General features: G+C 42.2%; 1 protein-coding gene across 1 annotated transcript in view; it reads right to left on the bottom strand.

Moving 5' to 3' along the window:
• Positions 1–12,829, bottom strand: part of LOC124594256 (insulin-like growth factor-binding protein complex acid labile subunit) — a 236,441-nt gene that overhangs the window by 65,924 nt on the left and 157,688 nt on the right. The window contains exon 4 of the mRNA XM_047132619.1: positions 7,192–7,470. Coding sequence (XP_046988575.1) covers positions 7,192–7,470 — 279 coding nt within the window. The remainder of the gene's footprint in view (positions 1–7,191; positions 7,471–12,829) is intronic.

Raw genomic sequence — 12,829 nt, 5'->3', positions numbered from 1 at the left:
ACACACACGTGACTGGAAAGGGGAGCAAACCACATTTCAAGCATCCTCTGTCGAGCCCCATACACCAAGGGGAACACCTCTTATTCGTTCACTTTGGAGTAGTGGAATAGGACGAATTTGTCTCCTGCACAGTGGATCGGCTGACCATTTCAAAAAACACGAACAGCTTCTGCACAGGCAGTAGTCTCTATGAGTTGCGAAAAGCATCCTCTGACCATCCTGATGCAGCATCATTATTTGCTGAAAAGTATTCCCCCTACGCTCATCCAGTATCCACTTTCTCCAACCATTAAGTATGAAGCTATGGATGTAGTCCTCAACTGTACGCTTACAGATAACACACTTATTTAACTCCTCTCAGTCCAGTGCTAACATCTCGTCAACTGAACACATTCCCAACCAGTTTAATTAACTTAATTAATGTCTGAACAAATAAGCAAATATTGGTCGAATTTACCGCACATTTTGTGTCATGAGATACGTTTTTTCATGAGAGCTTTTTCTATCGTCTCGCCAATTTTAAGCAGTTGTGCTTATTTGAATTTCAGACAGCAAAGTTTGTGGGGTAATAACCAGTTCTGTATACCCGGTAAAATTTACGATATTCTTCCAGGAGGATGACACATATACATAAAAGAACTCAATTCCCAAGGCAGTACCTTACATCCTTCCTCTCCTGCAACTCAGCACAGATTGAGTCTTTTTCCCCACCAATTCACAACTGGGGAGAGGGGAGGGGAAGTAGGGGACGGGAGGGGATGATTTTCGTCAACTCTGTGTAAAATACCGTCCACATACTGTTTCCCAAATTTCTACAAAATCAATTCAAACTTGATTTTTGAAATAATTATAAAAATATATTTTATCCAACTTGCTTTTAGAAAATCTGTTTTCTATAATTGATTTCAAACTAATCACTGTTAGAAAGAGCATGTTTTCAAACATTCAGAAAGTCACGTTTGATTTTTCAAATTGTGTTAACTGGGTTTCTTCAGCCAGGTTCCCAGGCATCTACTTTGGTTTCGTAATTTAGTTAATAAAGCCTTGTGGTCGTACCTGCCTGCTTACAACGCATTTACTAAGTACCTTATCTCCAATTCTGTGGGTGTATCTAACATAGGCGGCAGGCAAAATGTTACATCAATTTTGATCTTATACTTCTCAATATTGCATCATTATTAACATATCAACGGAACAAAATAATGCACTGATAAAATTTATGCGTCGTCAAGGCCTGGCTTATTCATTTTAAGGCTCTGATGACAGGGCGCTTGTTGGGTACCAGAACAACAGGTCATTTTACGTTCTCTGTTTCTTCAATATCATCGGCTGTCTGACAGTATCAGCTTCCAGAAAAAGAACAGCAGAAAGTAGCTCAAAAATTTCGTCAAATGTAAATGCAGTGTTGAGAAGTTTAAAATCAAAATTGAAACTATATTTTGCTTGTCGTCTGTTTGAGATATTCTTACAGACTTGGGAATCGGAGATAAGGTAGTTAGCAACCGGCTTTGTAAGCAGACAGGTACCATGAAAAGGCTTTAGGCCTGTGGCGTAGTTTGCCTTAGACGGGCCCTGTTTAAAAATTTGTCGCTGGGCCCTTTTACCCAACTGTGTCGAGGCTTAGATGGAGGGTAAAGATTTTCCACAAAAGAAACAAGAACTCTCATTCTAAATAAAATAAATATTTACACAGATAAGTAATTACTTACAATTAATGCTCCTAGGAGCCAAGTTAGCCAAACAATTCAAATATATACTTTTCTCTTCTTTTCGGCAAACTTACTTATGAGATCATTCATAGCTGAAGACGATTTTAGTTTGTCGAGATGTTCTGCCTCTACAGACAGCACTGACAAGTCTGAAAGCTGTTCTTGGCTCATAGAAGTCCTAAGGTACCTTTTAATCAGTTTTAATTTCGTAAAATTTCTTTCAGCAGGTGCAGTTGTTACATGAAGGATCAAAAATAGGAAACATGTTGTTATTACCTCCGGAAAACTGGATGTAAGGCTACTGAGTTTTATCAGTAATAAATCCGTGAGTTCCTTAATGGAATGGATTTTCTGAATTTCAGTTTTTAAGCACATTTTCAAAGAAATTAATTGTTCATACAGATCAAATGACGCGTCTTTACTATATTTAGCAGTCAGTTTTCCTGCTGCCTTTTATTTATTATTTCATTTGAAAATGGTACGAGTTTCTCCAGTTGTAACACTTCGAGAGTGTTCCTAAGGTCACAGAGGCTTTGAAATCTTTAATTAGTTTGAGATATTAAGATATCTAAACAGCAATAGTACACATTGACTTTGAAGTACGATTACGGATCGGGAAGTCTCTCATCTTCTGATAAATCATCAAAATATCGCTTCGTCATCTTCTGTCTTTTATCTTTGAAAACAGTTGTTACCACCACTCGTTTGGTAGGTCTCTGGGCTCGTTTAGCAAACCATGGAATGAATTTTGATTTCTTATTTCGCTCAGTCTATTCAAAACATTACTTAGTAATTTTCATGCTGTAGAGCCTTAGCAATGGATAAATGATTTCAAATAATGAATTAAATTAGGCGCTTTTCACGAATATCCGGAGTACCACAGGGAAGTGTGATATGACCGTAGCTGTTTACAATATGTGATCTAGTCGAAAGCATCGGATGCTCTTTAAGGCTAATTGGATATGAAGCAGTTGTCTATACCAAAGTAGCAACGGCAGGAGATAGTAAGAATTTGCAGAACGACCTGCAGAGAATTGATGAATGGTGCAAGCTCTGGCAGTTGATCCTGATCTTAAATAAATGTAACATATTGCGCATACACAGGAAAAGAAGTCCGCTATTGTGCAGCTACACTATTGGTGACAAACAGTTGGAGACACCGTCTGCCGTAAAATATCTAGGCGTAACTATCCAGAGCGATCTTATGTGGAATGACAACACAAAACAGATAGTGGGAAAAGCAGACACCAGACTCAGGTTCATTGGAAGGATCTTAAGGAAATGTAGCTCATCCACGAAAGAAGTTACTTATAATGCGCTTGTTCGCCCGATTCTTGAGTATTGTTCATCTATCTGGGATCCCTATTAGATAGGACTGATAGAAGAGATAAAGAAGATCCAACGAAGAGCGGCGAATTTCGTCACGGGATCGTTTAGCAGGCGAAAGAGCGTTACGAAGATGCTAAACAAACTCTACTCGCAGACGTTACAATGGAGGCGTTGTGCATTACGGGGAGATTTACTATTGAAATTTCGGGACAGCACTTTTCAAGAGTCAGACTACATATTACTTCCCCCCACATAGATCTCGCGTATTGTCCACGAGGAGAAAATTCGAGGAATTAGAGCCAATACAGAGTTTTGCCGACAATCATTCTTCCCACGCACTATTCGCGAGCGGAACTGGTTTCGAGGGATCAGATAGTGGTACCGAAAGTACCCCCCGCCATACACTATTAGCTGGCTTGTGGAGTATGATGTATATATAGATGTAGAACCGGTAGTACGCCTTTTATGTCAATAATATGAATATGGGTGTCACCTTTTTCATTCAACGATCTGAAATTACATCCTCACGTGTTTAAATCCAAGATATCCAATGAGTTAAAAAATGAAGCTAAAGGATTTTTTCAAAAATAATTTATTCATACTCCCATGTAAGATTTATACTGAAAACTAAAAATCTGACATAGGAAAAAAAGAGTAATTGAGAAATTCCTGCTATATATCAACAAAACTGCCACATTAATACCTGTCGAAGTGGAGAAACGAGGAATAAACTTCGAAAAATCCTTATTTACCTTTGATGCTATCTAAAGTACATCGTTTTCTTTAAAAACTTCACGTCTGTTCACAATGGTGGATTTACTGCACTATTTTCATATTTCTATTTTTTAGTGTTTACGTACATAACTGAAGTCGAGCAAAAGGTGTTTTGAAAGCTACACTAAGTAAAACATTGCCCACAGTCATCCTATGATAAGACAAATATGGAGAAACCTCTCAAAAACACTACCAACTGGCCAAAAGAATCTACTTTTACCTGTCTAGGACTGCATCAAGCAATTCTTGTCATCCAGTTTATCTCATTATTATGTATTTTGCCAAAAGGAACGCAGATTTTATAGTACATTGAGTGCATGCGTCAGTTTGTTTTAGCCACAGACAGTGAGAAAATCCCAGTCCCAGATAGTACATTCTTTCGACTTTAAAACTGCACTAACTTTCCCTTTCTCCTAGAAACCGTGTTTTCGGTTTTCGACTTTGTATCTGAGACCATGGATTAAGTAAAACCTTTCAGACCTATAGCACAGCAGTCCTGTCATGTAAAACTAAATGTAGCATCAGGAAGCCATCAAGGGATAAGGTACTGCTGTGATTTCCATTGCAGAGCAAGCGGAGGGGTGTCATTATGGGAAACAGTGATGGACGACTGGCACGTATACTCCTGTCATGTATATGTTGTGTTATGGAATTGGTGAGGGAATCCGTGGCCCGCATGTTGTGGGACTAGGGGAAACAAAGATGAAGGGGTGGTGTCAAAGAGAGTAGCACAATAGTAGATCAAAGAAAGTAAATTGGTAAGCTGTTTGCCGAACATGACAGAAGGACAGAATAAGAAGTAAAGACAGATTCCAAAGAAGAGAAATGAGATTGTAGGTTGCAGTGCCATAAAGCATTAAGAAGAAAGATAAAAAGGAGATGGAGTATAAGGAGACGGAGAATAACCAGAGGGAGAGGGGGTGGGACAAAACCATGGAGTTAAAAGAAAAGAAACGAAAAAAAGAAAAAAAGAGAGAAAAATAATTTAGGAAACACAGGAACTGAAATGTTACAGCTCATTTTCATACGAATTCCAAGCTAATTTGGATTGCATGACTAACTGTTACGTCATTAGGTGTGATCCATAGAAGTAATTTCGCCTTTTACGCTCCGTAACGTAATTTGCAACAACTTCAAGACAAATTACTGACTAATCTTACGTCCCCTCATTGGTAGCAACATTTATTGTCAATTTGTTTCATTGAAATTAGGTTTCATTTGCGAACAATGTAATAAGAAAAGAGATGCAAATACACTATAAGTACATAGTTTGAACACGTAACAACTCTGTTTATCATACTGCCAGCTTGCTATGCTATTAGCTAATATAACGGCAAGTAATTACCTCGTAATTACTGTAATTCATAAAACGAAACCAGATTAACAGTATAAACAAAATGTTTATTTGGGTTGCTGTGTTATACATCGAAATTCTATGCACACCGAAAAATAATGTACGTTACACATATCTGAAGCAGGACAGGTGGTTGGAATCCTTCGGATAACGTAGTTTCAGTGAAATGAACATAAATGTAAGTTACAGTGTAATAAACGTAAATGTAATCAGCATTGTTTATTCGTAGCATTTCACTCATTTTTTTCTTGAAAACAAGACATATGTAATCGTCTTTGTATCACATTCCATGCGTTTCAATTGTAACCACAGGAAGATGACTTTCTTTTGGGATTAATAACAACTTCTGTAATTGTAAGTAGCGAATTTACTATACACAACAATACATCAATTGTCAGCAAGATTAGGTGAGACTTGTGGGAAATCGTATGGGAGGCTCAGTGTGATGGAGGAGGACATTAGTGTTTAACGTTCCGTCGACAACGAGGTCATTAGAGACGGAGCACAAGCTCGGGTGAGGGAAGGATGGGGAAGGAAATCGGCCGTGCCCTTTTTCAAAGGAACCATCCCGGCATTTGCCTGAAGCGATTTAGGGAAATCACGGAAAACCTAAATCAGGATGGCTGGAGACGGGATTGAACCGTCGTCCTCCCGAATGCGAGGGAGGCTCAGTGTGATGTAAAGAAATGATCGTATGGCATTTATTCCCCTTCGTGGTTCGGCCGCCGTAAGATCTTGAGCAGCACTCTCTTGACTTAATAAACTGTGCACCTGAAATAATAACTGACTTTTCACTTTATTTGAGAACCATGATGTTTTGTGGCCTGTTTACACCTAAGAAACGTACAGGAAACATAAACTGCAGCGAAGCAACGAAATGAAGCTGAGTTCTGGTCAACGTTTATTACTGTTGTGTACATAGTTCCGCGTAGTCAGCGCGTACACAACTTTCCCAATAGAGCGCGCCCCACTAAGCATAACAGCGCAGGCGCAGCGCTCGTCCGTCTCCGCACTACGAGATAGCGCTGTCTTAGAGACGGACCAAATTCTGCTTCCGCCGATCCACGTATTACTATGTAACGCAGCCAATGAGTTTGCTGGTAACGTAGAACCTTTTCTTCTCGCGGATCACACTCGTGCAGTGATACCTGAACGCTCGAGGTATTATAACGAGTGTACAGACCTCCGATTAGTCAGTCTGCATCAGTCTGCGTCTAACAAGATTATCATACTCCTGTACATAGCCATGAAGATAAATGTATAGACACTTCTGTCAAGTATCAGAGATATGTGAGAATAAGATTAACGTACCAAGACCAAAGGAACTTCAGATTGTCAATTGTAAATAGCATCCAGAACCAAGTTAAGTTATTTTTATGCTTGTTATTGTTTTAATAAGCGTGTGTGAAAATTAATCAAGTTCTGTTTAAAGTTGGTCACCGTCAATCTGCTACTCTAAGCGTGCAAGTGGCATTTCTATCATCTGACCTAACAGCAGAAGATAGACACGCCACGATAAGACCACGAGACATATTGCTGACACTCGCCTACTTCGTTAGAGCGACAAGTCAAATAATCTGATGGTGTGTGTACCGAAGGTCTTACAGTACGCACACCACAATTACTTTCGATAAACAGAGCTACACCCACCAAATTTTAGGAATATTTATTTCAGCTATCATTGACAAGATTAATATTTCGTAAAGACGTTTACTTTGAATTATTTTCTGTTGACCCATTCATCTCCAGGAAGGCAGGTACAACGCAGAATGCTACGAATGAGAAAAATGTAAGCAAAAAATAGAGATGGGAGGGTGGTTAAGTGGAGCTGCGAGGGAGGGGGGGGGGGGCGCTGTTAATGGAAGCTGAGGCCAAGAAACTCTGAAGGAGTGAAAATACGTTGGAGAGTAAGCATTCATCTGCGGAGTTCAGGGAAACTTTTCGGGTGCCGGCTCTTGTCACTCCCTTCCTTGTGGGCTTCTGTGTGTTCAGTGGAAAGAAGAAGACAACAAGAGGCGGGAATACCTGCACGTCCCAGAAGACGGCATCGTCGAGGCGCGACAGCGGGTTCCCGCTGAGGTCTAGAGCTTGCAGGTGGCTGAGCCCGCGGAAGAGCCGCGGCTGCAGGGCCGCCAGCCGATTGCCGGCCAGCGAGAGGCGGCGCAGGCTGGCCGTGTGCCGGAAGGCGCCGCTGGGCGCAGACTCGACGCGGTTGTCCGCCAGGTTTAGGGAGCGCAGCGCCGGCACGCCCACCAGCGCCTCTCCGGACACGTGGCTCACCGCGTTCCCCGACAGGTCCAGCTCCTGGAACACGGCGTCAACTTCACTGCTCACGTTGTCGTCTGCTACAACTGATCAACAACCACTGTGGGTCAGGGATGCAGGGTGGGACAGTGCAGCGAGTGTTTTGTGATGCTCATGTTTATGTAGAATGAGATGACAAAAGTCACAGCATACCTCCTAATATCGCGTCGGAGCTCCTTTTGCCCGGCGTAGAACAGCAACCCGATGTGGCATGGGCTCAACAAGTCGTTGGTAAAACCTTGAATCATGCTGCCTCTATAGCTTTCCGTAATAGAGAAGTGTTGTTGTTGCTGGATTTTGTGCACGAACTGATCTCTCGATTGTGTCCCATGAAGTTCTATGGGATTCACGTCGGGCGAGCTGCGCGGACAAATCATTCGCTCGAATTGTCCAGAATTTTCTTCAAAACAACTGCGAACAGTTGTGGCCAGGTAACACGGCACATAGATGTTTGGAAACATGAAGACCATGAATGGCTGGAAATGATCTCCAAGTAGCCGAACATAAACTTTTCCGGTAGTGGTCGGTTCAGTTCGACCTGAGGACCTAGTCGATTCCATGTAAACCCAGCCCACACCATAGTGGAGTCACCAAGAGCTTGCACAGTGCCTTGTTGTTAATTTGGATTCTTGGCTTCGCGGGGTCTGCGCCACACTGGGACCCTACCATTAGCTGTTACCAACTGAAATCGGGACTCATCTGACCAGGCCGAGGTTTTCCAGTCGTCTAGGGTCCAACCAATTATGGTCATGATCCCAAGAGAGGGGTTGCAGGATATTCCAGACTGTTAGCAAAGTTACACCCGCTGCCAATGGCACGTTCGTCGTACGTCCCACACTGATTTCTGCGGTTATTTCGCGCGGTGTTGCTTGTCTTTTAGCACTGACAACTACACGCATACGCCGCTGCTCTCGGTCGTTAAGCGAAGGTCTTCTGCCACTGCAATGTTCGCAGTGAGAGATAATCCCTGAAATTTGCTGTTCTCGGTACACTCTTGACTCTGTGGATCTTGGAATACTGAACTCCCTGATATTCTAAAGGGAATGTCCCATGCATTACTATTACGCGTTCAAAGTCTATTAATTCGAGTTGTGCGGCCTCAGTCACCTCGGAAACATTTGCACACGAATCATCTGAGTACAAGAGACAACTCAACCAATAAACAACTATCTTAGATATTGTGTACGAGATACTACCGCCATCTATATATATATGCGTTCGCTTTCCCATGACTTTCGTCACCGAGCGAGGTGGCGCAGTGGTTAGCACACTGGATTCGTATCCGGGAGGACGACGGTTCAATCCCGCGTCCGGTCATCCTGATTAAGGTTTTCCGTGATTTCCCTAAATCGCTCCAGACAAATGCCGGGATAGTTCCTTTGAAAGGTCGACTTCCTTCCCCGTCCTTCCCTAATCCGATGAGACCGATGACCTCGCTGTCTGGTCTCCTCCCCCACAACCCAATGTCCTCCTTCACCTCAGTGTACGACATCGCAATTTGAGGCACAAAGTAGGACAGCGCGCCTGCTTCCGCCTGCACCACACATTGCTCGACGTAGAGTTCATTGAGTGCACATCGCATAGTTCCACAGGCTGAAGCATCTCTTCCAATAATTTCGACTACCTCAGCTCAAGAATTCCAAACGCTTAGGACCCTACAATTCCTTATTACTCTGGAGAAGACAATAGTGTATCCTTCACATTTTAATAGGTCCGTGGAAGTTACAAGTGAATCAAGAAATCTTTCTTTTATAGGTAGCAGTAATATTTCAAGAGGATCAGCTATAAATTCGGCCCAACTGAGAGAAATGGCTATCTAAGTTAAATAATATCTCTGAGTTTAGTACATATTTATTAACAAAGACTGCACGTAAAACTGTCCTTTTTACTGATAATTGGATCAGATTATTTTCTTTGTTAAAAGAAAACAAACTGATTTCTGCTCAAGCAAAAGTTACTGGATAGCTTCGGCTTGTATGGTTGCGTTTCAAATATATATCTGCTATAAAATTACCTACTGCGCGTAATCCAATGAAGTATCGTACCTCGAAAGCAAATAAACTATGCGCAGGTTCTCTTGAATGCTACGCACAAGTAATGCCTATTGAGAACTAAAATAAGTTAATGGCGTTACGCAAACGACACTAGCTTCCACTAGTACAACTGCAGTGGCCACATTTAACTTTAATGTTTCGGAACAGTAAAGCACAGGAAATGATGTAGAGAAAGTTGAAAGACTCTTTTCAGTAGTTATTATTTCAATTAAATGCAGATACCTACATTCAACAGAACAAAGGCAGCAATCGCACTGGTAAACATAAAGACAATCAGAAGAGAATCGAATAGAACAGACGAGTCTTTGTTTTGAATAATATACTGAATCATGAAACAAATCAGGAGCGCTAGCTCCTTACTGTATGCTTACTCTGAGACAAAACATGACGCTTTACATACATCATAACTCTGTAGCATCCTGTTATTTCCATTACATACGTGGAATTACTTTGAAAAACGAGAATCTTTCCTAAATTACGAAGCAGTTCATGAAGAGACGCCACAACATGCATTCAACACCTGCTCGATCTCATAATCAGTTCATAAACATTGTCAACAGTTTTCATAATTACCCTTAAAGCTATATACAGAGTATCCCTTTTGTTACAGTCATCACAAACAAATTCTGTTTATCACGTCTTTCATATGGCGCCCAACATCGACGGAAAGCTTCGCTTTGAGTCCCGTTACAAATAAAATGATTTTAAAATCGGTATTTTACGTACCCACTCGCAACAGTAGTTTCAGATTAGTCTAGTGCGATATTTTTCTTTTCGATATGTATTAACACCCCCCGTGAACCATGGACCTTGCCGTTGGTGGGGAGGCTTGCGTGCCTCAGCGATACAGATAGCCGTACCGTAAGTGCAATCACAACGGTGGGGTATCTGTTGAGATTCCAGACAAACGCGTGGTTCCTGAAGAGGGACAGCAGCCTTTTCAGTAGTTGCAGGGGCAACAGTCTGGATGACTGACTGATCTGGCCTTGTAACACTAACCAAAACGGCCTTGCTGTGCTGGTATTGCGAACGGCTGAAAGCAAGGGGAAACTACAGCCGTAATTTTTCCCGAGGGCATGCAGCTTTACTGTATGGTTAAATGATGATGGCATCCTCTTGGGTAAAATATTCCGGAGGTAAAATAGTCCCACATTAGGATCTCCGGGCGGGGACTACTCAAGAGGACGTCGTTATCAGGAGAAAGGAAAATGGCATTCTACGGATCGGAGCGTGGAATGTCAGATCCCTTAATCGGGCAGGTAGGTTAGAAAATTTAAAAAGGGAAATGGATACGTTAAAGTTAGATACAGTGGGTATTGGTGAAGTTCGGTGGCTGGAGGAACAAGACTTTTGGTCAGGCGAATACAGTATTATAAATACAAAATCAAATAGGGGTAATGCAGGAGTAGGTTTAATAATGAATAAAAAAAATAGGAGTGCGGGTAAGCTACTACAAACAGCATAGTGAACGCATTATTGTGGCCAAGAAGCCCACGCCTACCACAGTAGTACAAGTTTATATGCCAACTAGCTCTGCAGATGACGAAGAAATTGAAGAAATGTGTGATGAAATCAAAGAAATTATTCAGATACTGAAGGGAGACGAAAATTTAATAGTCATGGGTGACTAGAATCCGGTAGTAGGAAAGGGGAGAGAAGGAAACGTAGTAGGTGAATATGGATTGGGGGTAAGAAATGAAAGAGGAAGCCGCCTGGTAGAATTTTGCACAGAGCACAACTTAATCATAGCTAACACTTGGTTCAAGAATCATGAAAGATGGTTGTATACATGGAAGAAGCCTGGAGATACTGACAGGTTTCAGATAGATTATACATGGTGTTTCAAAAAGGTACGGCCAAACTTTCAGGAAACATTCCTCACACACAAAGAAAGAAAATATGTTGTGTGGAGATGTGTCCGGAAACGCTTACTTTCCATGTTAGAGCTCATTTTATTACTTCTCTTCAAATCACATTAATCATGGAATGGAAACACACAGCAACAGAACTTACCAGCGTGACTTCAAACACTTTGTTACAGGAAATGTTCAAAATGTTCTCCGTTAGCGAGGATACATGCATCCACCCTCCGTCGCATGGAACCCCTGATGCGCTGATGCAGGTTTGGAGAATGGCGTATTGTATCACAGCCGTCTACAATACGAGCACGAAGAGTCCCTACATTTGGTACCGGGGTCGCGTAGACAAGAGCTTTCAAATGCCCCCATAAATGAAAGTCAAGAGGGTTGAGGTCAGGAGAGCGTGGAGGCCATGGAATTGGTCCGCCTTTACCAACCCATCGGTCACCGAATCTGTTGTTGAGAAGCGTACGAACACTTCGACTGAAATGTGCAGGAGCTCCATCTTGCATGAACCACATGTTGTGTCGTACTTGTAAAGGCACATGTTCTAGCAGCACAGGTAGAGTATCCCGTACGAAATCATGATAACGTGCTCCATTGAGCCTAGTTGGTAGAACATGGGGCCCAATCAAGACATCACCAACAATGCCTGCCCAAACGTTCACAGAAAATCTGTGTTGATGACGTGATTGCACAATTGTGTGCGTATTGTCGTCAGCCCATACATGTTGATTGTGAAAATTTACAATTTGATCACGTTGGAAAGAAGCCTCATCCGTAAAGAGAACATTTGCACTGAAATGAGGATTGACACATTGTTGGATGAACCATTTGCAGAAGTGTACCCGTGGTGGCCAATCAGCTGCTGATAGTGCCTGCACACGCTATACATGGTACGGAAACAACTGGTTCTCCCGTAGCATTCTCCGTACAGTGACGTGGTCAACGTTACCTTGTACAGCAGCAACTTCTCTGACGCTGACATTAGGGTTATCGTCAACTGCACGAAGAATTGCCTCGTCCATTGCAGGTGTCCTCGTCGTTCTAGGTCTTCCCCAGTCGCGAGTCATAGGCTGGAATGTTCCGTGCTCCCTAAGACGCCGATCAATTGTTTCGAACGTCTTCCTGTCGGGACACCTTCGTTCTGGAAATCTGTCTCGATACAAACGTACTGCGGCCACGGCTATTGCCCCGTGCTAATCCATACTTCAAATGGGCATCTGCCAACTCCGCATTTGTAAACATTGCACTGACTGCAAAACCACGTTCGTGATATGCTTGATGCTAGTACTGTAGAGCAATGAGTCGCATGTCAACACAAGCACCGAAGTCAACAATACCTTCCTTCAATTGGGCCAACTGGCGGTGAATCGAGGAAGTACAGTACATACTGACGAAACTAAAATGAGCTCTAACATGGAAATTAAGCGTTTCCGGACACAT

The sequence above is a fragment of the Schistocerca americana genome, chromosome 2, assembly GCF_021461395.2.
Source record: "Schistocerca americana isolate TAMUIC-IGC-003095 chromosome 2, iqSchAmer2.1, whole genome shotgun sequence".
Taxonomy (NCBI): domain Eukaryota; kingdom Metazoa; phylum Arthropoda; class Insecta; order Orthoptera; family Acrididae; genus Schistocerca; species Schistocerca americana.
The sequence above is the reverse complement of the archived record's forward strand: the minus strand, read 5'-3'. Positions and strand labels throughout refer to the sequence as shown.